Source organism: Lepisma saccharinum, chromosome 21 (genome assembly GCF_977018435.1).
Source record: "Lepisma saccharinum chromosome 21, izLepSacc3.1, whole genome shotgun sequence".
NCBI classification, from domain to species: domain Eukaryota; kingdom Metazoa; phylum Arthropoda; class Insecta; order Zygentoma; family Lepismatidae; genus Lepisma; species Lepisma saccharinum.
This window is the reverse complement of record NC_139249.1, coordinates 51,320,720-51,346,322: the sequence shown is the minus strand read 5'-3', so window position 1 is coordinate 51,346,322 and position 25,603 is coordinate 51,320,720. Positions and strand designations below refer to the sequence as shown.

At 37.8% G+C, this 25,603-nt stretch overlaps 1 protein-coding gene across 4 annotated transcripts in view; it reads right to left on the bottom strand.

Moving 5' to 3' along the window:
• Window positions 1-25,603, bottom strand: part of LOC146004237 (uncharacterized) — an 82,402-nt gene that overhangs the window by 36,178 nt on the left and 20,621 nt on the right. For 3 of the 4 annotated variants that reach the window (XM_083142917.1, XM_083142915.1, XM_083142919.1), the window contains exons 2-3: window positions 15,271-15,330; window positions 13,156-13,332 (exon numbers count right to left, since the gene is read on the bottom strand). In XM_083142917.1, the coding sequence (XP_082999043.1) occupies window positions 13,156-13,286 (131 nt within the window). In that variant the 5' untranslated portion in view covers window positions 13,287-13,332; window positions 15,271-15,330. The remainder of the gene's footprint in view (window positions 1-13,155; window positions 13,333-15,270; window positions 15,331-25,603) is intronic. The other variant, XM_083142918.1, reaches the window with a different exon arrangement.

Here is a 25,603-nt window from a genome sequence, read left to right as displayed (position 1 = left end):
CTCGGCTTTAATGGAATCCCGAAGAATATCGAGCATCGTAATGTACTGAAGGCACAGAGCAACATTATCCTGTTATCTTTCATTGTTGAAACAAATGTAGATAATAAATTTTCAACACCTCAAAGAGCTCGAACTTTCATTAACGTCTACTTCTGAATTGAAGAGGCTAATGATTATTCAACGTATCTCAGAAATATGTTCATTTGCAATTCACTTTGCTTTTTCCAGGGTGCGCGGCACTCAGTTCCACTGTAGCTTGTGGACGAAGTGAACCGTACATCTATGCTCCATCAGAAAAATGTTAAGTGTGAAAGTGGAACAGCATATCAATTTGAAGTTTCTTATGAAACTCTGAAAATCTGCCACAGAAACTTATGGCTTGTTGAAGGAAGTATACGGAGATGAGTGTTTATCATGCATGGTAGTGTTTGAGTGGTTTCAAAGGTTTAAAGAGGGATTGAGAAGTGATCGCGGAAGACTCGCGTCCTGGACGGCCTTGCACGTGAAAAACGGAATCAAACATTGCAAATGTCGGTGAATTGATTCGAAAAGATCGTCGCTTGAGTATTCAAGCTATTGCAAAACAACCAACATTATTACATGACGGTGCTGATGACCCTTCATGAGCGAGTAAGAAGACAATGACCTGATTTGTGAAAAAGCAAGTCATGTCTTCTTCATCAGCACAATGCTCCTGCCACACGGCATTGTTAGTCAAGGCTTTTTCGGCCAAGCATGGGATTCCAGTGTTACAACAGCTACCCTATTCACCGGATATCACTCCATGCGACTTTTTTTTATTCCCGAAGGTCAAATCAGCACTGAAAGGAACCAGATTTACGACCATAGAATGTGTGGAAACAAAAGCGATGAGGTCATGAACATGGTTACAGAAAATGATTTCCAGTACTGCTTCCATAAATGGAAGATTCGTATGGAGCGGTGTATCGATAGTTATGGGGAGTACTTTGAAGGGGATAATGTTCGTATTGCACAATATAACCAATAAAAGATTTTGTAGCAACAGTCCAGTTTTTTTTCTAGCCACACCTTGTATGTTTCTCATTGTCCATTCATCCATCCTTATCTTCGCGATTGGCGAAAACGGTTCCAGGTTTCTTACATGGTGGAGGCACATTGCACAGTTGTTTGGATCCCACTTTAAACTGTAGGTCCAGTCCCAATTAGCCTTACTGTGGATAAAGTGGACTTACAACACCAACTCAATCAATCAATTATCTTCATGATTAGCAAAAGGATGGATGAATGGATAATCACCAACACGCATGGATGGCACAACATAAGTCCATCTGTAGTAGGTCCTGCGGCAAATAAATGAAAAAAAAGTAAATCATCCAGGGAAACCAGCGATTTCCTTACTTCCAGATATGCATTCAATCCACATTGCACTGTATTTGTGGGCAATCAAAGAGGTAAATCAAACAAACATCATCACATTTGATCAACCAATATTTCTGAAAGCACTCTGTATCTTAGCCAATGAGAACTCAAATAGTCCTCTGAAGTAGCTCATACTAAGGCTGGGTGGTCTTCATATAAAGATGAGTTTCCTTAGATGTGTTGTTTATCTAATGGAAGATTCAGGTCTACTACAAATCCTTGAGATCATTTACGGAGGTAATACTGTTAAAACTATGGTAACCTATGACCACCAGAAAAGCGGCACACTTCCAAGCAGTACACCTTGAACTGCATTTCAAAGACTAGCGAGGTTCTGGCATCTGGACTCACAGTCAGTAGAATCCTCTGTGAGGCTCGTGTGTCATCCATATTGTCCCTTCATCCATATCACCATATTATCATCAGTCCTCATCTTTGCAATTAGCCAAAAGTGACAGAATAACGAAGTAATATAAACTAAAACAAATCGAATCGATCCGAAAAAGCCATAGCCAGTGGCACAAGGGCTTATTTCATAGTTTATGCAGCACTCTTCATGATACTTGAAGTAGCAAAGTGAATTGCAAATGAACATATTTTTAAGATACGTTGAATAATCATTAGCCTCCTCAATTCAGAAGTAGAAGTTAATGAAAGTTCAAGCACTTTGAGGTGCTGAAAATTTATTATCTACATTTGTTTCAACAATGAAAGATAACAGGGTAATGTTGCTCTGTGCCTTCAGTACATTACGATGCTCGATATTCTATGGGATTCCATTAAAGCCGAGCATTTTCGGAAGTGGAGTTTACATCTTCAATCACTTACTTGTATGTTCTCCTTTTGCTGCATCAGGGGCAACACCTGTGCTACAAGTGCACGTCTGTATGTAGAGGAAATGATAAATTTAACATGTTAGCACCAGGTATCTAAGAAAAATTCTGCAATGGACTCCAAGGCAAAGTAACCGGTTTAGAACCGTATCATATTAGTTGAATGTATTGACAGCGGCGACGATTAGGGATGGGAGAATGGGAAGCAGTTCCACCCTCCCCCTACACACACTTCATGTCCCCGCACTATGGTCTCTTAATTCTAAGCATTGTCTACCACTGGATTTGACCCAAAATCATCTGCCCGAATTCCATTTTCAATACGATTCTTTCTAATTACAACCAGTAGACAGTAAACTATCCTTGCCTCTCCCCCCCCCCCCCAACCCACTGCTCAGTTAAGACACCTAATCGCCGCTACTGTGTGCATAAATATTTAAACAAGAAAAGCAACATGTAAATAACAAACGTCACGTGAACGAAACACTGCAGAAAACAATGTATGATGTTCTCACCAATATCATAATTGCCCTATGATGACAGGGGTCCCTGATTTGAATTCCGGCCTGGGCATGTATGTTTATGAGTGTCCATTTATCAATTTCATCATATAATCATCACTCATTTCCATTTTCGCAAATTAGCCAAAAGTGGCACAAAAAAAGCAAAATAAAATCAAGCAAATTAATCAATCAATCAACCAATATCATATGAAATGGAACACGTAAATTTAGGGAAACACATGACTCTGCATAAAACTCCATATCTCCTCAAACCCCCCTCCCCCCACTCTAAAGGCACGAAACAAAAACAAATCTCTAGAGGAAATCATAAGCTATGAATTTGGTTCAATGACATTAGGACATAAATTACATAGTTTCTTACATATTTGCTGTTCTTTGTGTCATAAAGCAACATTTTCACTAATTGAAAAAATTAAAGAAAATATTTGAATCTTTGTAATTCAATTAAGATTTATGGTAGCTCTATCAAACAAAAAACATAATTTAGCAAATTTTCTGTTCTTTCATTTTGGATATCTTCACTTTTTGTGTACAATGCATCGTTTTCGAGATATTAATTTCTTTTTTAATTTTTAAGTTGAATTTTTGTCGCCTTTTTCCAAGATGGCGGATTTTCCCCGAACATTTGGATGACAGATTTTTAATATATTATTCACTCTACCATTTCGCACAATCTGGCACAAAAAAACATTTGTGTTGTAATTATTTTCGGGTGAATCCGTATATTTCCTCTACTAATATGAGACTAGTCAGAGTTGCAGCCAGTCCAGACTTCACATTCATGAACGATAATGCATGTCTGCACTGAGCCAACCTGGTGGATGATTTTCTTGACAGGCTACCAAGTTCAACAGATATGAATCCCATTTTGCATGCATGGTATGCATTAGAGAAAGAAGTTGCAGCCCATCAGCTGCCACCAAGGGAACTTCCACACCTCCATACAGGTCTTTGTGAGGAATGGGGCCAGCTGCCTGCAATACTCTTGAGCCACCTTGTAGAGAGCATGCAACATTGCTGCAAAGCATGTGTGGTCCCATTAGGGTTACTACACTCCTTATTAACTGACCTGTTGTTATGGAACCCTCACGCTGACTATATTTATTTCTTTAATGTGTCTTTGGCATATAGTTCTTACCTTAATGTTTTTTGCATGAGGGTTTGGTTATAAGTCATGGCAAAGGTAAAAGTAAAGCTCCCTGTGTACACAGCACCATGCATGAAGGCACATCTAGTGGATGAGGACGTAGGGCTCCACACATTCTCAATCTTGGCCATTTTGGAGGTGATGTGATTAGCACCATGCTCTGGCTATCTTTTCCCCAGTTACCCATTGATTTAAGGCTGGGAGAGCCCCAGAGCCAATTTTATGAAGGGTCAAGGCCTGAAAAATTCTGACCTTAGATCCCACACCCCACGAATCGTAACTCGGGTCTCACGCCCTACCAACGAGATCACCGTGGCTTATGCATAGTAATAAGTAATAGCAACATCTTCCGGCAAGAATACAGGACCAGCACAAAAATTTGAAATACACAAATAGAAGAGGACACTGTATGGACAATGCAGGTCATAACTGCCAGAGGTTGGTAAGGAAGCGCCAAAAAAAAAATCATAAAAAAGTATTGTTCTACATATGTGTATTAGACACAAGGCTACATTGCAGTACAAAAACAAAAGTAACTATAGTACATTACAAGTAAGATCTTGCATTCCGAAAAGTGTCAGACAAGTAGTAGAACATTTTGTCTTTAGATGGCAGTGTGATTGGTTCATTTGCTTTATTTTACTTCACTTTTGTGTCACTTTTGGCTAATTTGCGAAGATGGGGATGAGTGATGACCTGATGAAATTGATGGACACTCACAAACATCCAGGCCCAAGCTGGGATTTGAACCCGAGACCTCTGGTGTTGCAGCACGATGTGATAACCACTCTTGAGTTTAAGTTGGTGTTTTAAGTCCACTTTATGCACAGATAGGCTAATCGGGACTGGACCTACAGTTTAAAGTGGAATCCGAACCACTATGTGCCTCCACCGGGTATCGAACCCGGGACCCCTTGATTATAAGGCGAAGATGCTACCACTGTGCCATCGGGGAAGCCTGATAACCACTCTGGCACGGGGGCCAGCTAGATGGCAGTGTGAAGTATGATTATCGCACTGAGGGCATGAGAACATGCCATCCCAAAATGATTTCGACCTCATACATAAAGTAAAGGAACACCTGCGCAGGAGACGGTTTTGGACTCAAAATGACATTGTCATCACCATGAAACATGAGACGTCCTGACTCACACGAGAATGGTATTGGTATTTGATGCCTCTCACATCATTGGCAGCATGTTGTGAACACTCTGGGGAACTAGTTTAAAAAGTTTGAGGATTCATAGGGCAATTTGTGTACATGTCTTTTGTTTTTGTACTGCCTGTGTAGCCTTGTGAGTAAAACACATTTTTTACTAATTTTATATGGCACTTCCCTGACAACCTCTGGTACACATGACCTACAATGTCCATACAGTGTCCTCTTCTATTGGAATTATTGTGTCGGTCCTGCATTCTTGCGAGAAAAAATTGTTGCCATGATTTATGCCTTGTACTTTGATGTACATCAGAGCTCTTTTGTTTCAGTTTTACAATAATGCCACTTCAGTTATCAGAAGGTTCAAGCCATTGCAGTCAGGAGATTTCCAAGTGTGCACCTTTTGGTAATGATCTGTTTTCTAATATTTTAATTATGCTTAACTTTTGGACATGGGTGTAAAATAAACATGCCTCAAATTCATATATTTTTACCCCAAATGGAACATGACTCTCAAAGGCAATTAATCGCATGGCCATGAAATTAGGTGGATTGCAGAAGTTTGCCCTGTTGCCACGACGGAGCACAACCCTATGTGTTCGGAGGGTTTAGAGAATGAAAGGTCTCATTGTAGAGTTGGCCTTTGTAATCCATGTGATACAAACTGACAGTATTTGTTTGAAAGGTCAGGGATGGCAACTGTATGCCCCAGAGAGAGGTCGGTCTGATGCTCAAACTACGCAATACAGTCCCGTGGAAGCCACACAGAGCATGGCAACCAGTGAGTAATGTGCTGCTCTCGCTTTGCATTTCCAACATGTGGTACCAGCTCAATTCTGTCCAGTCACCTATTTTCATGGCTGTGCGTTCAGGCCAGTAGCTTGGAATTCTTAGTAGGGGGGAGGGGGGCAAAGTCAATCCCAGAGGGGGCAAATTTTTAATATATTGTGGCGCATTTGCAGATATAGCAAGGTGCACTTGTAATGGATTGACCATTACTGGTTTTGGTATATTGTATTAATTAATTACTGGCGAGCTACAAGGTGTAGGGTTAAGTAATATGTTTCCATGAGTGTACTTTTATGTTATTATTGCATGTAAGTGTATGTGCTTATTGCAATGTGCTTTGCTGGATATTAGATCCCCTGTTTTTTATCTCCCCAGTTGGGGGAGCTAGCTGTCATACCAAAGACCATTGGCAGTGGAATTTTCCAACGCTACGGGGTCCATGTCCACGGACGTTTACCCGGACTATAAAAAAGGCCAGTGGCCTTTAGCAAAAATAAACAGTGTTTCCCCATTGATCGACGAAGAGGAACATCTCATCAAATTTAATCCACTTTTGGTGGCTAGACTTAATATAATAATGTAGCATTTGGTGTAAACCAACCCCAGTTGCTGTCCCAAGTCCCCTTTTAGAAAAAGCTTTGAATATGTGGATATTTCTGTATTGAATAATTGATGCCCATAAGAAAGAGTGAAGGCGTAAGGAAACGCATTTGTTATGAACGGAATATCATTTAAGCTGAGGGTAGGCCCACAGAGATAGTTATGCTAACTCTGCAGTAAAGGAAGTGCCGATGGTGTAAGCCATAGGTGCACAATTATGTTGAATTAAGGGAATTGGTTGATTATATAAATGCACACATGGAAGCAGTATGTAAATATATATAACAACGTATAATAAACCAATATATCCTACTAGAAATGTTATGATTCCAAGAACTACGGTACTGTCCATTTAAAACCAGTTGTTTATTCACTTGCTGTATATGTGTAAACAAACCAGGGACTAAAAACTATAAATTGTTATGTGAAACCCCCCCTTTTGTAATTCCAGCACAAATATAATCTGCTCGCATGGCACCCAGGGTGAGGTGAAAGGAGAGATTTGAAGGATTAAGGCAGGAAGTAATCCAGAGGGCTGGATAAAACAAGGGATAGGGGGGCTGACGCTTTCACACACTTGCCCCTCTCCCACAAAAGCTATAAGTAACAGGAAAGGGATGATATCTTGAAACTCCAACAAACAAAAAAAAAGTTCGAGCAACATCAAATAACAGTATTTCGATAATGACCTTTCCGGGCTGCCAAAGAATACAAAGATAAAGTCTAGTAGGGACTGTATGTACTCGATATTTACAGGTCGATAATGTTAATAGACGATTAATATGTACCTACAGCTTTGAGCCTCTCTGCAGAGCTGATTAAGGGAGCCCTTTATAAATCATGCTTCATAATGTTTCCCTCTATAGTTTCCAGTATGCACAATTTTTACGCACAAAGGAATCTAATGAGAATGAAACTACAAATTTTGTCGCTTTTTAACCAAAATAATAAATGCGAAACACAATCACATTTTCATCGTGTTTGATAATAATTTGACCAACTAAGCTGTCCTACATCTTTCACCAGCGGACCTCTAGGGTGGGATGGTTACACAACACACTAGAAGCCAAAGGTCCCAGTTTCGAGCCTGGGGATGAGTGTTCTTTGTGAGCAGAGGTGCAACCACTGGCGTACGCTACAGCCCCCTCATAAATTTTGATTGATTGATTGATTGATTTGGTGCTTTAAGTCCACTTTATGCACAGTAAGGCTAATTGGGACTGGACCTACAGTTTAAAGTGGAATCCGAACCACTATGTGCCTCCGGCAGGTATTGAACCAGGGACCCCTTGATTACAAGGCGACGATGCTACCACTGCGCCATTGGGGAGGCCCTCATAAATTTTGAAAAATCAACAATTTCAAGTATATAAAATCACCATAAACTCGGGAAAACCAGAGTGGTAAATTCAAGCCCTATAAAATTATCCCCAGTTGACATTTTTGAGAGTGGAAAGTTGTAAATATACGATATATCTTCTTGTGTATGCCCCCCCCCCAGAAAGCAGTCAGGGATGCCAAATTTTGAAAAACAGTAGGTTCTTATAAGTTTAAAAAATCTCAAATTCTCCCTTCCATGTATTATGATATTAATACGCACCATACTCGCTATTCTAAAAATATTATTTATTGATTTTAATACGAAAATATATAACAATAATAAATATAATAATAACACAACAAATTCTTAGGTGCGCTATGTTCCCACGGACCCCTATAAGCTGCGCTACTGAAAGCATCTACCTATAGGTACAATTCTAGCCCCTCCAGAAAAAAATCCTGCATACGTCAGTGGGTGCAACCACGAATTTTTGTCTGGAGGGGGCAGTACCAGGACAAACGTGCAAATAATAATAATAATTGTAATATAGTGGTGGTAGTGGAAGTAATAATCGTAGCATCAAAGACGTTATTTAAAATCATGCAAAAAGGGGTTAGAAGTCGATGTTAAAGCATTTGTGATGGAACAAATGATTTGAAAATATTTTTCCAACACGTTCAATTTCACATCAGCTAATACTGGAAAACAAGCATACATCTGTATTTTGAAAGACACAAAATGCACGATGAACATAATTCTATTTGTACATATGACATGTATTACTTTCATGTATGTACAACATATTTTATTTATGCAACATGGAATGACGTAAAATAAGAAAATACATAAGTATGCAACATGTTGACGCTAAATTGTGTATGCATTCGAAGTTTCTTTAATATATATATATATTATTTATGAGAATACATTAAATACATTACATAATCAATTCATCCGCCTCATAACAAATCAACAGTAAAAATAATACAAATTTTGTCTCTTTTTCCTCAAAAGAATTATTCGTGCATTTGAGACACAACTTTTTAGCAGCAACAGTCTGAAGTAACTACCTATTTGGTGTTATTTCTCTCTCGAGTAATTTAAATGCATTACCGAAAACAATCAGATTGGGATCAATGCGAGCAAGAAAATATTTAGATCCAATTTTTTCAAACTGAAAATAGGGTGCAAATAATTTCAGAGGGTGCAATGGCATTTTCTTTAACACATTTTTTATTTCATTTAGACAGTTTTGGCCCCATTGCTATGGCTCTGACACAGCAGACAATGCGAGCGAAGCGAGCAAGAAAATTTTACGAAAATATGAAATCAATGGGGGCAATTGACCTTCTGTATCCCCCCCCTGCAAGTTCCCTTGCCCGTCTGGAAGAAAAAAACTAATTCTATCTTGAGTATCCATTTGCCCTACTATTCTTAGATTCTGCTAGTCTTGTTTTTTTTACTTAAATGTTTGCCCCCCTAGAATGGACTTCCGCTCAAGATTGGAAAGACAATGCCCCCTGCCCCCCTGTGGTTGCAGCACTGTTTGTGAGTGCCTCTTCATCATTGATTGATTTGATTGATTTGTTGTTATAAGTCCACTTTATGCACAGAAAGGCTAATCGGGACTGGACCTACAGTTTAAAGTGGAATCCGAACCACTGTGCCATGTGCCTCCACCAGGTATCGAACCCGGGACCCCTTGATTACAAGGCGACGATTTTACCTCTAAGCCATCGGGGAGGCCTGCCTCTTCATCAATTTCACGTCATCACTCATTGTCGCGATTAGCTAGAAGTAGCAGAAAACCAAAGCTAAGTAACAAAAATTAAATATCCATTCCCTCTCTCTACTGCATGAATCGCTATTACTAAATGGTAGACTTGGGAAACAAAAAATTAAGTAGTTCAAACTTGATAGCAACACATCCAAGAAAATCATCCAAACACATTTGGCACCTTTAATATAAGACTTCTCAAAATGTCATAACTGTTCTAGATACTGAAAATTTTGAAATAATTTCCCGAAGTCTGAATCAGGAAGGGATCCCTCCCAATCCTACAGTAAGAATCACGAACCTTCCGACCCTCTGTAAACAATCGTCTCACTTCGAGTAACGTATTACTCCGCGCCAGCTGTTCGTGTTCGCTGATGGTGCGGCCATCATATGCTGCTCACTCGCAACCTTTAATTTTACGTAACATGGAAAACGTATTCTTATTTTAACTGATAATCTACACATTGAAGTATAATAAATTTTCTACAAGTGATTAAATATGTGTTCTTGTTCAAGAATGAACATATTTTTCTACGACAAAAGTCCGATTTATCCGACACTGGTTTAACAGATCCCCCTCCTCTCTCAGCATGACAGCGCCATTATACAAGAGAGTGAGAGATTCGTTACAGTAAATTCAAGCCTTTTGGTTTTGTTGCTTCCTCTTCCATCAAATTATTGCCCAACATTGTTGACATGTAGAGTATTGTTTTCTCCTTTGTGGAACAAATATACCGCCAGTTTTAGCAGAAGCTAAACAAAGATAAGCCGGGGAATAAAAAGAGATTGTTTATCTTTCTCTCGGTTTCTCGTGCACTAGAAAACAAGAAGACGATAATAAGCACATTATTTAGGCACGTCTCATGCAAGTAATGTATTTTCTTACCTTGATTCAGCAGTTCCTTTTTGAACTTGAGGCATTTTCGGCGCTAGACATCATCCTGTCTGTCAAATTTGCTTCCCAAAAAGGAACTCAACGTGGCACAAGAGGCGATTTAACGTCGACTGCTAAAATTGGGGAGATCGTCATCAATCATCACTATCAACATCTTCTCCACAGTGGACAGGACGGCTCTTTGATTGAAATAATACGAAAGCACCTCGCGTTGTATTGCATTTATCTCAAAATCGGTGTACTTGTTTATACGAGCAACAACGTGTTTCTTTTCGCGGGACTCACAACTTGACCGGTTCTTTTCCTTTCTTTCACCACACCGAAAATACAAAGACACACAATTACACTTGGACACCAACCTCACTGCTTGCTCAGGATAGCACCGACACAACGTCACATAAACGTTAAGAACAACCTGCTTCTTGCCACTTTTCAAACGGCTGTATTTCCGAAAGACTACTCTGAAAACACGGGAGACCTTCCTGCACGCATGGAAGTCGCCATGTTCGAAACTGGCGCTATTTTCTTGCTGTTCACGTGATCGATTGTAATATATACAATAATTGCGTATTATTATTATAAACAGAAACCTTTAATTAAAATATATTTAAAAATGTATAATCCAATGTAATTTACACGTTTTTCTTCCATTAGCGTACTTTCATAGAACGGACTACATGATGGGGAAGAAATCCGTTATTAGGCTGTTGCCAACCTCAATACTTCTCACTAAGTCAAGTACAGAAACGGAAGTGGTATGTTGAATGTCGGCATATGATAGTGTGATTTCACATTGTCAGTGACGATCCTCCGGGATGGGGGAGGGGGTGGGACGCAGGAGTCGATCTATAATCCAGAGGTGTTTACCATCCGGATGGTGACATCCTCACACTTTTACGGGTGAAGGAGGGCAGGCCGTAGGGTGAGGGAGGTTGATTTAAAATGAACACCTCTCAACAAGAGAGAAGAAAAATGTGACAATTTTTAAAAATTCACCCCCAAATATGCATTTTATTTTATATGTAGCGTACAATAAAATGTGACTGCCTCAAAATGTTTCTGTTTTCTACAGTCTTCTTTCCCCACTTTTATGCTTCTCTAAGTTGCCGTTTTAGTTTCCCTTGGTGTCTTTGCTGCATAATACAGCATTTTTGAACGGGATGAAAAGGACACACGAGTGTGTTTTTGGATGAAGTAACTTCAGAGATGTTGAAGTACACTCTGGAGTATACTGGAATGTGTAATATTGAGGTGTAGATCGACCACGTTGTGACACACACATTTGTCATTAGTTACGAGACGATGAGGGATAGGTGATATTTGAATTCCAAATTAATTAGCCGCCCCGTGACGGAGTGGTTAGCACATCGCGCTACGACGCCAGGAGTCCCGGGTTCGAATCGTGGCCTGGGCATGGATGTTTGTGAATGTCCATTCATCGATTGCATCATATCATCATCACTCATCCCCATCTTCGCAAATTAGCCGTAAGTGGCACAAGAGGGGAAGTAAAATAAAGCAAATCAATCAAACCAAATGAGTTATTTTCATTATTTTTATCTAATTAATAATTATTAATTTAGTCAATCAAATCATATGTATCAGTTTACTTTCATTATCTATAATAATAAATTATAACACTTTCATACATCAAATAAATTTAATGAAGAAACCCTTGTTTCAAAACGTAATTTATCTCAATGTGTCAAATTCTTCTAGCAAGGTTTTTTTTTAGTAAAATATGAGAGAAAATTAATCCTTTGGTACGGAACCGTCTTACACCTGGGGGATAAGATGTAAATTTTGTATTTGATTTTCTTAATTTAGCGTTGCTTTTCTTCCACTTTTGGCTAATCCCGACGATAAGAATGAGTGATCGTCAGATTAACTTGATGAAGGGACACTCACCAATAACACCCATGCCGGGATTCGAGCCAGGGAACTTCGGTGATAAGTCTGAAAGTCCGCCACCAGGCAAGATGTACATTTTTTTAATTATTTTTTTTACATGCATTCAATAACTTTCAACAGGTCATCAGTGATACACTGCTTATTCCGCATCTGTTGACAAATTGAATGTTTTTACACCTTGTAGGCTATGTGGATTATTTTTTTCTCGTAAGTTTGCAACACTGTTAGGGTACACGTGCTTTTGTTTACAGAAGGTCTTAAGTTCTATGATTCTCACTTTAGACATTATTCGGAATCCCACACACCTCATTAAATCACAAAATCAATAAGTGTCTTTGTTATGTTTCGAAGAGTAATACATGATATAATTGTAAAGATTAGTGAGAATGCCAGGTAGGAATGTGTTCTGTACATTTTGCAGGGGGGGGGGCAAAGCAGGCTCTCAGGGGGGGCAGTTGCCCCCCTCTAGCTACGGGCCTGTGTGCGTTTAGATGATTTACTCAATCATCTTGCTCACTAGATCTGATTTAGATTCTAGCAGCACTAAAAGTGGACATCCATATAATATGCACATAAACACTGTATTCACATACAAAATAATCGTTAATAATATTTACACTACAGTGACAACCTGGCTAAATTTGCTCAGAATACTATTCATCAATCAAACATATAATTACAATGATCAGAAGGCAAATCAAGAAGTGGAATAACATATAGACGTGGAAGAGATCAAAGATGTATATAACATAAATTGCTTGTGAAATTTTAAATACATTTAGCATTCATGCAACTCACCTTATATTCAAATGAACAGCTTCATTTCGAATTGATTCAGGCAATTTAGAAAGCTCTGCCACTAGCTCCTTTTTCAAACTTTCAAATGTTTTCAATATTTCTTCATCTGTAAGTTTCTGGTAATCATCCATTTTCGTTCTGACAATTTACAGTTATATCTTCAATGTATACAAATACCTGTCAAGAACAAAGAAATAACTGCATAAAATAAAAGTGCACTTAACAATTATTTATACAATACTTCCTTATTTGTCTCATTTGAGTTAATCAGAAGGTTTGACCTTTAACACCCAGGTTTCCAAGTCTGTGTTCTTTGAACATGCAATGAAGAAATACATTTAAAAAAAAAAAAAACGAAATTATTTACTCTTTCCTCAAAGGATTTGGAACTTGGGTGAATGCAAATTTGCACCATTGTTGTAAAATAACAATCTGTGTAGCTATACCTTGCAGTTGAGTTCTTGCTGTCATTGGTAAAGGCATTCTGTTGTGAGATAATTTATTTATCACTGCCTATGTGAGAACAGGACCCAACACAATATTATTTTTATTTGAATGAATAAGTATGCAACATGCATGAATCAGTATTAAAGTTTTGGACATTTTAATTTGAACATCTTTGAATTTTATTTAGAGTGACGTGTACAATTTGGTGTCACTTCTCTCATCTCTGGGTGAGAACTGATAGTCGCAACTGACTATCCAGAAGAAGAAGCAGTGTTGCCTAACTCGTGGCTCCAAATATTGGAGTTATGAGGGTGGTGGCACGTGGCAATGCATGTATGTGTGTGTGTGAATTATGTAATAATATGTACTAAAAATGCATGATAGGATATGAGAAGCAACTTAGTCTTGTTTGAAAAAAAATTCTCCTCATGGTGCACTAATTAAGTGTCAAATAGAGATGGTCGAAATTTAAAAAACACATTTTCTCCATGAAATTTTGGTTTTCTCATACCTTTTTTGATTTTTTCTTAAACTCCTAAAGCACAATTGTTTTGCACAGAATGAATATTTGTGGTACCGCACGCAAATTCAAGAAATTAACTACATTAGGCTACTTAGGAACAGTTAGCTGCCAACACTCCTTTTCCCTCCTGATAAATGTATTGTTTTCTTATGATAAATTACAAGTGTAGGAACATAGTGATACTACATTTTAAAATTTTAATGATCATTTTGGCTTAAAGTGGGGATCCCAAGGGCATGCAAAACATAATTTCATAAGAAAACTTCCTTTTTATTTCATCTAACTCTGCCTGTATCAAGATACAATCTCGACATCATACTTCCTCTGAATCCAATAAACATTTCATTCAAAATAAAACTCATCTTATTTCTCCATGTCAAATAATTCTCATTTCACACATCAAAAAAAAATTCCATGCAATTGAAAAGTTCATCTTTCAAATTTTTAACCATGTAAAGTATAAGGTGGGTTGGAACAATTGTGGAGCATCAAATATGGCCATGTTAAATGCCACAACCTAATGTGTACAAAGTATTTAACTTTACAAGCATCCGGCCTGCCGTCAACGAGCCACTTCTAGCTCTATCAAGGGTCCCTAAATGGTACTTACAAAAAGCACCAAAACATAAGGCACTTGAAAGGTGAAGTAGTAAATTCTTTTTTGTAACATTCAACCAATTCAGAAATTTGGCAATTGAGGGAGCACATACATCTCTCGGATTAAACACCAAGGTGAATATTACCAGATTATCTACTATCTTTTAATATTAGTATATTTGCACATTCTATACTGGTAGTAGACGACAAGATTATGGTTGAGGTATTAACACATTAAATTTGGAATATAATGGAACATAGAAATATTTTAACAGTTACCAACATTCATCAAATTTAAATAGTATAATAACAGAACATATTTTATAAAGATTCACAACTATCTCAAAAAAAAAAAATTGTGAAATTATACATTTGCGAATGCCTCCTTGTTTACATCAATATTCTTTCCAACAACATATTTTACAACATACGTTAGGACTCTTGTTGCTATGTGAATTGCATTAGGTTATGCAAAAACTCAGCTTCTCTATTTAGAAATTATTTTAATTTTAAAGAAGGCACAATGGAGAAGTATGAACCATACTTACGAGGGATCACCCTTTTGTCCCAATATTGAACACAGTCGTTGAATTTGTCACTTGCGGAAACTGCAACGAAGTAAGCAAAAATATAGTACATGGGGAAAATTCTTCAACAGATCACATCCATAAGCGTACACAACATACAATGTGTGAACTGAGATGATTCATGCAAAATTGCAACCCACGCAATAAATAAATGTTTATTATCAGCATTCAAAGAAGTGTTGACACTTGCGCACATTCAGTGCACCAAGGAAACAATTATTTACTGATGCACATTAATATTCCAATATTTCACATTTTAGGTGTGATTAACCCTTTTCCAGGGTTGACATTTTGCACAACCCGGGTGTTTGTTTTGCTTTTTCACATAAAAGCAGATAAAACCTGGGCAAAACTGGGTTTTATTGTTTTTCTTTCAGGTTATGTTTATAAATATATATATTTTAAAAATGAAATACATTCCTCTTTGATAGTAATATATTGGAACATTCAATTTGTATTGTTTTAGTTCACTGAATAAAAAACTTTAATATTTTCTGTTAACATAGTTAAGAATTCACAATCAAGGTCTCACACCTTGAAATGATTATAAACTAAAAATATACATAACCTGTGCCATACATAATAGACCATTGAGGGCCAGGCCTACCTACCAACTGCCGGCTGCACACCCACCTGATCCTACTCTGAGGTGGGAGATCATCCAAACAGTCATGGGGTGACGTGTGGTCAGAACGATTAAAACCCCCAGTCATCGTTGAAGGTTTGTATGATCAGGGTATGCTACTCATTCATAGCTCCCCCAATTTAATCATGATGGTGAGTGTTCATACACAGGCCGAAATCTAAGGAGAAAAGTTACATTTCCCCAAGGAGACTCAAACCTACACACGTCCCATAGCTGGAGCCCAAAAGTATGACCGCACAGCCAAAGATGATAAAGTTATATATATAAATGTATATTTGGTTGTAGCTTTGCTGCTATGCAGCAGTTATATTTGTTTTACATTTTATAATTTTACAATTTCATAATTTTATAGTATAATATTTTCTCACAATATAGTTTTTAAGTACATATATTATTTTCTTCGTTGGGTTCCTCAAAAGTGTTGACAAGGCGTATGGAACATTATATCCTGCTTCTTTTAGATCTCTTAAGAAATAATCACGCGTAGTTACATTAAGGCGACATTCAAATATAATGTGATCAGGTGTTCCTTCAGTTGCACCACACTGACAGATTGGGGATTGAACAATCTTTCTAGTATACAGGTCTTTAGGGGCTAGGGTGTAATTTAGCCGACATCTAAGAAGGCTTGTTAAAGAGTTTCTTGAGAGGTTAATGTCTTGATACCAAGGTTCTTTAGGTATAAGTGGTTGAATTGAATAATATTTTTTCCCATTAGTCTTCCCTGTAATTGTCCATTGTTTCTGCCAACTTTTCAACAATTCTGTTTTAGCATGCGACTCTAGCGATTTTGCAGAAAATTTGATCCGAAGCGATCGGTGACTTGATTCTTCAGCTGCATACTTGGCTAATGCGTCTGCTATGTGGTTCCCTACTATGGATGTATGCCCAGGAGTCCAGACAAAATAAATACTGTATCCTGAGTTTGTTAGTTTGTGATACAAAATTTTTATGTTAACAATGTATCAGTCTACATAGTAATCAGCTGTTATCGATCCCATGGAGTGTAAGACTGATGCTGAATCAGTGGCGATCACTACCCTCTTGAGGTTTTTCTCCTGTATATACAACAATGCTTGACGAATAGCAAATGCTTCCGCCGTGAATATTGAAAATTCTGCTGGTAATGGGTAGATTTTGTATTCCATTAGATTATTGCAATATATTGCAGCTCCAGTGTTACCAGTTGTGAACTTTGATGCGTCTGTATATACTATGTAAAAATCTTCATGCACTACAGAGTGTACATATTCCATGAATATGTTATTCACCATACTTGGCATTGACGTTCATGTATCTTTATCTGGATATGGAGGAAAGTGAATGGGAAGTATTGTTGCTAATTTAAAATAGTCTGTCGTAAAGCACGGAGACGTTGAAAATCTAATAACTTTCGGTATGAAATCCTTAATCGACTTGTATGCTGTGAATAAGATTGGAAGATTTAATTTATATTTAGCTGTATGGTTTGATGACTTTAAGGCTTGTAAAAGTGATAATTTTGGTATTATCGGACTGGATATGGAAGACGTCTTTTTCATTAAGAATTTTCTAAAGATATTGTGCCCGTAGATGAAATGGTGGTTCTCCTACTTCAACAAACGTAGCCTGTTTCGGTGTTCTAATAAAGTTATCTAAAATACTATATTCTGAAAAATTTGACCAACACCTTGATTCTACTCTTGCTGGACGGCATAACAGTTAATATATCTATGATGAGTTCCCAGGGATGCACATTGCAATACTATACCAATACTTGAAATACTTGATAGCTTTGGTGGTTTAGTCAACCTCCGTGGCAGAGTGGTTAGCATAGCACACTGCAATGCCAGGAGTCCCAGGTTCGAATCCTGGTTTGGACATGGATGTTTGTGTTTGTCCCAATGAGAATACAGAGAAAATAGAGAGAAAACGGGGAATACTACTGCTTAGGGGTATTATTTTTATTACAAATGTAAAAAAAAAAGTAGACAGGCTGTCTAACTGCCATGCAGAAGACCCAGGTTTGAATCTTGAGGTGGGTGATCTAAGGTAGGAATTTTTCCAGTTTTTGTCCCTGCCTAAGTACCTCTGGAACTGACCCATCCTCAAATCAATGGGTTGTGGGGGTAAAGGCCACTGGAGGTTGGTTGTGATTACCAGATTACCACCTCCAAAATGGCAGAGATCAAGAATATGTCGGGCCCTACCCCCATATCCCCTCAAGCCTTCATGGCACAATGCTATGTGCATGGGGAACTTTACCTTCTATACAACATACAGTAGTTGCACACACACTTTTAAATATGCTTCAATACATTCTGTTCATAGTTGTTTTCCCATAATTTTTGTGGATGTTTCAAGTTAAAATATTTCCTCCATGTATTAACCATGCCAAATTTTTAAGGCAGGCATATTTTATTGTCTTGGCTGATTTCATCCAAATGGAATACCATATCCATTCTCCAAAATATCTGGTTGCTATGAAACTAACAGTTCCCATGGAAAAAACATTAGTGACTCCAAATTTGGATCCTAACATACATATGCCCTAAAATATTTGTCTCTTTTCATAATGTCCAAAAATGTACTTTACACAGATATTTGAAAGTGGCATCACAATTTGGAGCTACCTCAGAATATGAAAAATCAATTTTTCATCCACCATCATGAAATGCCTTGAACAAATGCAAATGCAAAATTAAATCATTTCCTGGGTGTATCTATTTGTGACATGAATTTCAGTTTAAAAACTAAGTTTGCTACAGATACCCTGGTCTCAAAATTGGTGACATTCCCCCACCCTTCCTACCCCCCCCCCCTATATTACACAGTTTTTATTAAAAACTTCAAGCTCAAGTAATGTCCTAACATAGCTGAGACTTGGGTTTCTTAATCTATGAAAATCTAATCTCAAATACTGGCATAACTTAAATCTCTTGAAAGGCACGTTAAATCAGTCTGTTGTGCACCATCTATAAACATGGTGACATTTTTTTCTTAAATACAATATGACACCAATCTTTTAAGTTATCTTGTAACTATAAAAATTGCAACGCAAAAGCTTTACATTTATGGCAAAATGTATGTTTGCGATTTTAGCACCACTCCTCTCCTGAACAATTAAATATAATTTTATAAGTTTTACTGCAAAATTGCGGTACAATGAATTATCTACAGTGACTGATAGTTTAGTTCCTTATACTCCGAAAATGTATTGTAGACAGTTTCGGGGAAAAAGAGCATGGTACAGAGCATGCGTGCAACATGAGAAAAATCAGTTTTTCATTCACCATCTTGAAACACATCCTTTAAGTTCACTCACATGTAATACTTTTGCAGTCTATCAAGTTTCTAGCAGCAGAAATATGTTATCTAAATAGATGACTTGTCTTTCTTTGCCCTTCAACCCCACCCATGGTCGTCCTAAATCATGCATTATGTTTCGATAATTTTATTGTGAGTTTGAGATGCTGTTTTAAGTCCACTTTATGCACAGTAAGGCTAATCGGGACTGGACCTACAGTTTAAAGTGGGATCCGAACCACTTGTGCCTCCACCGGGTATCGAACCTGGGACCCCTTGATTACAAGGCAATGACGCTACCACTGCACCATGGGGGAGGCCCCAATTTTATTGTGAATTAGCATTGCAGGTAATGTCACAATGCTCCTGAAAGTTTTATGCACAAAGGAACAATTTATGGTAGATTATGAGAGTGCTTGACTTCTTGGGTATGGAGCTCCTAACCGCAAATAACATTTACCCTACCTGGGCAGAAACGCATTACATTCAATCAATGCACTGAACTGGAGGGAGGGAGGGGTCACTGTGTCAGTGCAAGGCTTTGGAAAGAAAACATAACATTGCACTATACTAAATTTTGTAAAAATTGATTGTCACAGGTGAAACTATGTGGCTTGCCCAAATACGGAAGTGACTGATATCTAAAGTGCTACCACATTTCAAAATTATAAACTTTGTTTGTTCAATGTTTTATCTAAATATTTCAGACCCTTTTGATTTTTGTTTCTTGGATATACGAGGGTGTACCCAAAAGAAACCGGAATTTTTTTTAAAGCCATGTATTTTTTTTTTACAAAAGTAGCTTATCACCTTCAAAGTACTCTCCATGACACTTAATACATTTGTCCAATCTGTGATTCCATTCTTGGGAACATTTTTTAAACTCATCTGGTATGATGGCTGACAGCTCCTTTCTCCTTTTTTCTTCACCTCTTCAACGTCGTCAAATTGCTGTCCCTTCATGTCCCTCTTCATTCGGGGAAACAAAAAAAGTCACACGGAGCGAGGTCAGGTGAGTAAGGGGCATGGGGCAAGAGAGTCATGGCGTTTTTTGCCAAAAACTTGCAACTGGAGCTCTTCTTTCAAAGCACGACATGTTTCCACTGGACACTCTTTTTGCTAGTCACTCTGATTCCGAGGCACAAATTTCGCAGCGACCCTTCTCATTCCCAAATCTTCCGTTAAAATTCGCTGAACCGAGCTCCAAGGTAGTCCAGATAACTTCCCCAGCTCTTCAATGGTCCGTCGTCGGTCTTCGAGCACATGTTCACAAATTTTATTGACATTTTCATCAGTTCTGGAAGTTGATGGACGTCCAGAATGGTGTTTGTCATCAATCGACATGTCACCTTTCTTGAAGCGAGGAAGCCACTCGTACACTTGAGTTTTCCCCCATAGTGCTGTCCTTGTAAGCTGTGTTCAACATCGCAACTGTTTTTGTGGCATTTCTCCTGAGCAGAAAACAAAATTTCACAGCTGCACGCTGTTCTCTTACATTGGCCATCACAAAAAATGAGGTGCAAATGAAACTGCTTTTACGAAAAAAATCACAGTGACCAGACACAACCTTCCCCGGCGAAGCCACTGGGTGCAATGAACTCACAACGAGTTACTCGACACTTGCCTGGTGGGAAAAATTTGTACTATGGAAGCTCCGCCCAGCACAGCGTTATTCCGATTTCTTTTGGGTACACCCTCGTATGTTTGTATTATTTGTATTAAAAGTCTATTTCTAGCATGATTTGAGAAAAAATATTCTAAAAAAAAAGAAACCACTGTGACTTGTACCACGTTAATTGTTTTGAGTATTACAAGCTTGGCTAAGCCTTTATTTGACAAGTTTTCTCAAACTGTTGACAATTCTAGAACCTCACAATTATTTAAAGCAATAATTTACATTATTTTCTGAACAAAAAAAAACATTTTGAGTGGGTTTTTTTGAGGTGGGTTTCTCTGGAAAAAAAAACTGCATGGGGAAAACTGGGCAGGACCCACCCTGAGCTTTTCACTTCCTATCACGGGCACATGATGTTATCATGAAACCTCGACATATTGGGCATAGTCAAAATCACTTGTTGCTTGCAATAATGCACACTCCTCAGTCCAGTCCTCATTGACAAGATACGGAAGGTAGATTTCTGAAGTAGACATAATTACATGTCGTGGTCCTTCTACACATAAAATAAATGTCCTGGTCTCTGGATAAGTATCACAAGCAATCTGGTCCCTCTTCTTATTCTTTGGGCAAAATCGAATGTTGCATCAGATCTCCAATCTAACATGACAATATTCAAAAAAGGCATCTGCGAATTCCTCACCCGAATTCTCTTACATCAAGTACACAATGTAGTTAGTAGCGGGCACCCATTCTCAGCCATCCCTTGAAGTCCCAGTAGAAAATCAAGAGAATATATGCTGTGTGAATTAAGTTTATATTGTACGTTTACACTGGCAATGCATGGTGCAAGTCAATAACCCGATTGTAGTTCCTACCCAATGTCTGTTGAGCAGGAATTCAAACATAACACTGTGAATCAACTCTTCCTTCGATTAGAAGCAAGGCTACTTGTAGGCAGAGACATCTATTAGATTGTGAGGAAATTACGTGTAACAACTTCCAGGTGAAGAGAGACCCAAATTGTGATGAGTTCTTATGACATTATTTTAATGAAAATAAATAATGCTTTTTATAATGCAAGAAAATCGTCACAACCAATAACAAATATAAAGCATATTCTTGAAGAAATTTCAACCCCACAAATTGGAAACAAATTCAAATATGTCACACTTTCATACATGTAATGAACAAACAATTAAATTTGAAATAAAAAGAACTCAAACATTTTTGTTCAAGAGAAGTAGCATGTTATTCGTACAAGAAATGATGTGTTAAATGCCACCAGTGGTCACAGCAGTTCTGAAGAGGTTTAATAAAAACATGTATCTGATTAAAATGAAAATAATTGAGTAAGCCTTCTCTCCTTGGATTGTATTACACCAACTCAAATATACAAACAAGCCCAGCTTCATGAAAATGGCAGCAAAACCACAGGGTTAGTCCAAAGTCCAATCAATCTTTCCCCCATGGATTACAGACGTGACTGTAAAATGTTCTTATTTCTGATTGTACACCCACTCAAGGTTGCCCATGAATGAACTTATACCCTTAAAGAATGGATAGTAGCAAGCATGTGGAATCATGAATAACATCATACAGGAAAATCAATTATAGGCATTCAAAATAATTGCACAACATGATTTAATGAACCTATTAACCCAGGGGAGGTTAGTACTATTTATGTCATCAATCTATATTCATGCATCCCTCTGCCTGCATGCTCTGATTTATCAAAGGGCAAGGTGTTATTAACCAAGGTTGGCCCGGGTGATGGGCCAGAAAATGAAGCTTATAATACTCAAAATAATTAATGTGGTACAAGTCATAGTGGTTTTTTTCAGAATATTTTTTTCAAATCATGCTAGAAATAGACTTTTAACACAAATAATACAAACATATATTTAAGAAACAAAAATCAAAAGGGTCTGAAATATTTAGATAAAACATTGATTGAACAAAGCTTATAATTTTGTAACACCATTAAGCCTTGTTTCCATGATATGAATAACTCAATATGCTGACCAAGGCAGAAATTTATTTTAATATAAAACATAAACTAAACGTAATGTTTCAACCTTCTAGCAAGGTCTTCTTCAAGTACAAATGTAACAAGGCACAAGAACAGGATGGTATATATATATACAAAAATACTCCCCAGACTATTAGAAAGTTGTTCTGGAACATTCTAGCAGGTGGCTTTCCCTTGTCAACTTTACTTTCACCTGAAAGTGAATGTGGTTGGACTCTTTATCTCACGCTCTATTTCCTTTATTCTTCTCTCCTCTTTCTCTCTTTTCATTTCCACTCTAACACCTTCTTCCATTCTTTGTTTATCATCAGTCCCCCATTCCCCACTTAAGAGAGAGAGAAATGCGATATTTAAACACACGAGAGAAACAGGACATGACATGGAGTGGGATGAGGCTAAGCACATAAGAAAGGAGAAGAGAATGCTAATGAGAAAATGGAAAGAGGCCAAGAAAATAGAGAAGAAAGGTGAAGAAGACACAATGAACTGGAATGGGGGACTGAAGATAAACAAAGAATGGAAGAAGGTGTTAGAAAGAGTGGAAATGACAAGAGAGAAAGAGGAGAGAAGAAGAAAGAAGAATGAAGGAAATAGAGCGTGAGATAAAGAGTCCAACCACATTCACTTTCAGGTGAAAGTAAAGTTGACAAGGGAAAGCCACCTGCTAGAATGTTCCAGAACAACTTTCTAATAGTCTGGGGAGTATTTTTGTGTATATATACCGTCCTGTTCTTGTGCCTTGTTACATTTGTACTTGGTACATAGTCTGAAGAAGAACTTGCTAGAAGGTTGAAACGTTACATTTAGTTTATGTTTTATAATAAAATAAATTTCTGACTTTGTTAGCATATTGAGTTATTTATAATTTTGAAATGTGGTAGCACTTTAGATATCAGTCACTTCCGTATGTGGGCAAGCCACATAAGTTTGTTTACCTGTGATGATCAACTTTTACAATAAATGTTTCCATGTATAATACATTACAAAGGAGAATTGAGAACATTTCATTAAATGTTGTGAAAGTAGAATAATGTTAACTGTGATATAATTAAACCAAACACTTTCCAAATGAGTCATTTCATTTCTCAAAATTTAGTATGTGTATAAATGTTCTGTTTTCTTTCCAATGCCTTGCACTGAGACCCCTCCCTCCTTCCAGTTCAGTGCATTGATTGAACGTAATGGGTTGCTTGCCCATGTAGGATAAATGTTATTTGCGGTTAGGTGCGCCATACCCAAGAAGTCAAGCACTCTCATAATCTACCATAAATTGTTCCTTTCTTAAAAATAGGGGGTGTGGGATAGGTACTCAAGTAAATACGAACACTTTCATATTATGACAATTTTTGACATTTTCAAACCTTTTTAGAGACTACAATTCCGAACTTAGTGCATAAAACTTTCAGGAGCATTGTGACATTACTTGCACTGTAAATTCACAATAAAATTATCGAAATATAATGCACGATTTAGGAGGAGCATGGGTGGGGTGGATGGGCAAAGAAAGTCAAGTCATGTACTTAGTGACCATGATAACATGTTTCTGCAGCTAGAAAACTTGACACAATGCAATGGTATTACATGTGAGTGAAATTGAACAATGTGTTAAAAGATGGTGAATGAAAAACTGATTTTTCTCATGTTGCATGCACGCTCTATACCATGCTGTCTTTTTCCCGAAAACTGTCTACATTGCATTTTCGGAGTATAAGGAACTAAACTCAGTCATTGTAGATAATTTGTCGGTCCACAAATTTGCAGTAAAGCTTTTAAAATTATATTTCATATTTGGTCTAGGAATTAATTCGTGCGGTTGTTATGCACACATTGAAGCTGTAGTTCAAACACAAAATACATAAATACCTTAAGAAAAATATTGTCCATCGCGAGCCACCACTTTCGCCCATCTGTCAGGCAAGTTACAGATTCCGTGGCGAAAGAAGTCCTCATCCTTTGAAGCGATCCAGTCAGAGATCCATTTTTCGATATCTTCTGAAGAAGTGAACCGCTGCCCAATCAAATCGTTATTCATGCAATCGAACGAGTAGTAGTCTGAAGGAGCAACATCTGGTGAATACGGCAGGTGGGGTAAAACTTCCCATCCGACATTTTCTAAATAGGTTTTGACTGGTTTTGCGACATGTGGGTGAGCGTTATCATGTTGAAAAATAAGTTTATCATGTCTGTTCTCCCATTCTGGTCGTTTCCTGGCCAGAGCTTGCTTCAAACGCATTAATTGTCATCGATAACGTTCTCCATTAATAGTTTCACCCGGTTGCAGCACCTCATAGTACACCACACTTTTCATATCCCACCATATGCACAGCATAACCTTTGCACAGTGAATATCTCGTTTCGGTTGTGATGGACCTGGTTCACCTGGCTTCACCCAGGCCTTTTTTCGTTTCGGGTTCTCGTAATGGATCCACTTCTCATCGCCAGTAACAATGCGATGCAAAAACCCCTTTCTTTTTTGTCTTTTAAGCAGTAATTCGCAAATGGTTTTTCATCTTTCAACGTCTCTGTCTTTCAATTCATGTGGAACCCAATGTGACATCTTTTGAATCATTCCCATGGCTTTGAGGCGTTTGGAAACTGTTGTTTGATCAACCCCTAATGCTTCTATCGAGCAATGCTCTCAATTCTTCATCTTTAAATTTTTTTGGATGTCCAGGTCGCTCTTGGTCTTCCAGGCCAAAATCACCACTTCTAAACC